We start from the raw sequence: 1546 nt of genomic DNA, 5'->3' as shown, positions 1-1546 counted from the left end.
AAATGGAGATGAGATAGAGACAGGTGGAGGGTCAGCGGTGAGGAAACTTAGGGCTGGGGGCGCCGGAGTATCGGGGAGGGAGGAGATTTGGGGCCGGTGGATGGGGGAAGGGAAGGCCGGCACCTCCCCCACCTCCTCTCCCCCCTCCCCTGGGGGAGGGAAGAGAGGGAGGGTCCCAGGGGCCCGTGGAGCGGGGCGCTCACCTTTCCGGATGGAGCCATCAGGGGAGGGTGTGTAGTCGGTGAGGAGGAAGCAGGCTCGGTCCCGGCTGTAGCGGCTCCGGCTCCCGGGCGTGATCGGGCTCTTGTCTTCCGGGGACATGGCGGGCTGGTCGATGGCCGGGCAGTCCTCGTGGGCGAGCGCGGCTGCTGCTGGGTCCCCATTGGGGCGGGGATCTGCATCCCCAGGGGCAGACAGACACAGAGGAGAGAGTGAGGTGTGGGAACTCGCGGTGGGAGCGCAATCAGCGGGGAGAGGGTGTTGGCGGACTTGGGCGCCGCAAGTAGATGACCGGAGGGCAGGGTGTCGGAGGGGACGGCGGGAAGGGTGTTAGGGGGCGTGGCTGGTAGGTCTCGGGAGGAGGTCACGGGGAAGGGTTAAGTACTGGGAAGGATTGTAGGGGGCTGGGAGGTGTTTGTCCAGGGAGCGGTGTTGGGCTCTGGAAAGGACACGATGGGGAAGGGTTAAGAAGGTGACAGGTGAGGGAGGGGGAAGTAGGGGTCCCCCAGGCTCTGACTCGAGCTATTTTTAATTGGTGTGAAACTGGGTCAGTGGCTGAGGGAGCACGATGGGGGCCAAGCGGCCCGGCTCCCTTTCTTGACCTACTTAAGATACGGGGGTGGGGCCCTCCAGCCTCTCCCTCCTCCCAGACCCACGCCCCAATCACTGCCTCTGAGGCACTGACTCCCCCAGGGCCGCACAGGTACAGTCGAGCCCTCTCCACCTCCCTCACGTCTCGTCTTTCTCTTGGCACAATCTCTCCGGATCTCTCAGATCCCTCTGCAAAGCCAGAGCCTAGGCCCTGGGCCCCAAGTCTGGTCACTCTCGGAGCCTCTGTCCCCTGGCCTCTCTCAGTTTTTAAAGTGGGGTCACCTCTCTAGGTCTCATTGTTATTCAAACTTGAACTCTGCAGCTGAGCCCCCGCCCCTCGCTCCTCTCTGTCCTCTCTGTCTTCCTGCTTTGACAATCTCTTGGTTCCAGACTGTCACCTTTAGACTTTTCTCAGGTTGTCTCAGGGAGACACAGAGGCTGCAGCTGTCCCTCCGCTCCTCGTCTCTGGCCAGCCCGTGAGACCCCCCTCCCTGTGTTTATCTCTCTGAGCCCTCATTCTTTCTCTCTTTCTCACCCTGGGCTGCTTACTCCGCCTCCCGGGTCCCCCTGAATACCTCGACTGCGAAAAAACAGTCTCTTTCACATGAAATCTCTGTCTCTGTATTTCCGTGCCATTTCTCTGGCCTCAGCAATGGCTGCTGGCTTTTCTGTCTCCCCTCTCTCTTGCTAACCACCCTCTCTGAACGAACCCCCCCGCTCCCCCTGGAGACCTCCC

The 1546-nt window shown here is 61.6% G+C and overlaps 1 protein-coding gene across 1 annotated transcript in view; it reads right to left on the bottom strand.

Moving 5' to 3' along the window:
* Positions 1-3: 3 nt before the first annotated feature.
* Positions 4-1546, bottom strand: part of KCNC3 (potassium voltage-gated channel subfamily C member 3) — a gene marked incomplete at both ends in the record, with an annotated part of 6707 nt that continues 5164 nt past the window's right edge. Inside the window, 2 exon segments of the mRNA XM_015591584.1 lie at positions 4-529; positions 531-657. Of these exon segments, the coding sequence (XP_015447070.1) occupies positions 4-529; positions 531-657 (653 nt within the window).

The sequence above is a fragment of the Pteropus alecto genome, unplaced genomic scaffold, assembly GCF_000325575.1.
Source record: "Pteropus alecto unplaced genomic scaffold, ASM32557v1 scaffold41, whole genome shotgun sequence".
Taxonomy (NCBI): Eukaryota; Metazoa; Chordata; class Mammalia; order Chiroptera; family Pteropodidae; genus Pteropus; species Pteropus alecto.
This window is presented reverse-complemented; position numbering and strand designations above follow the sequence as displayed.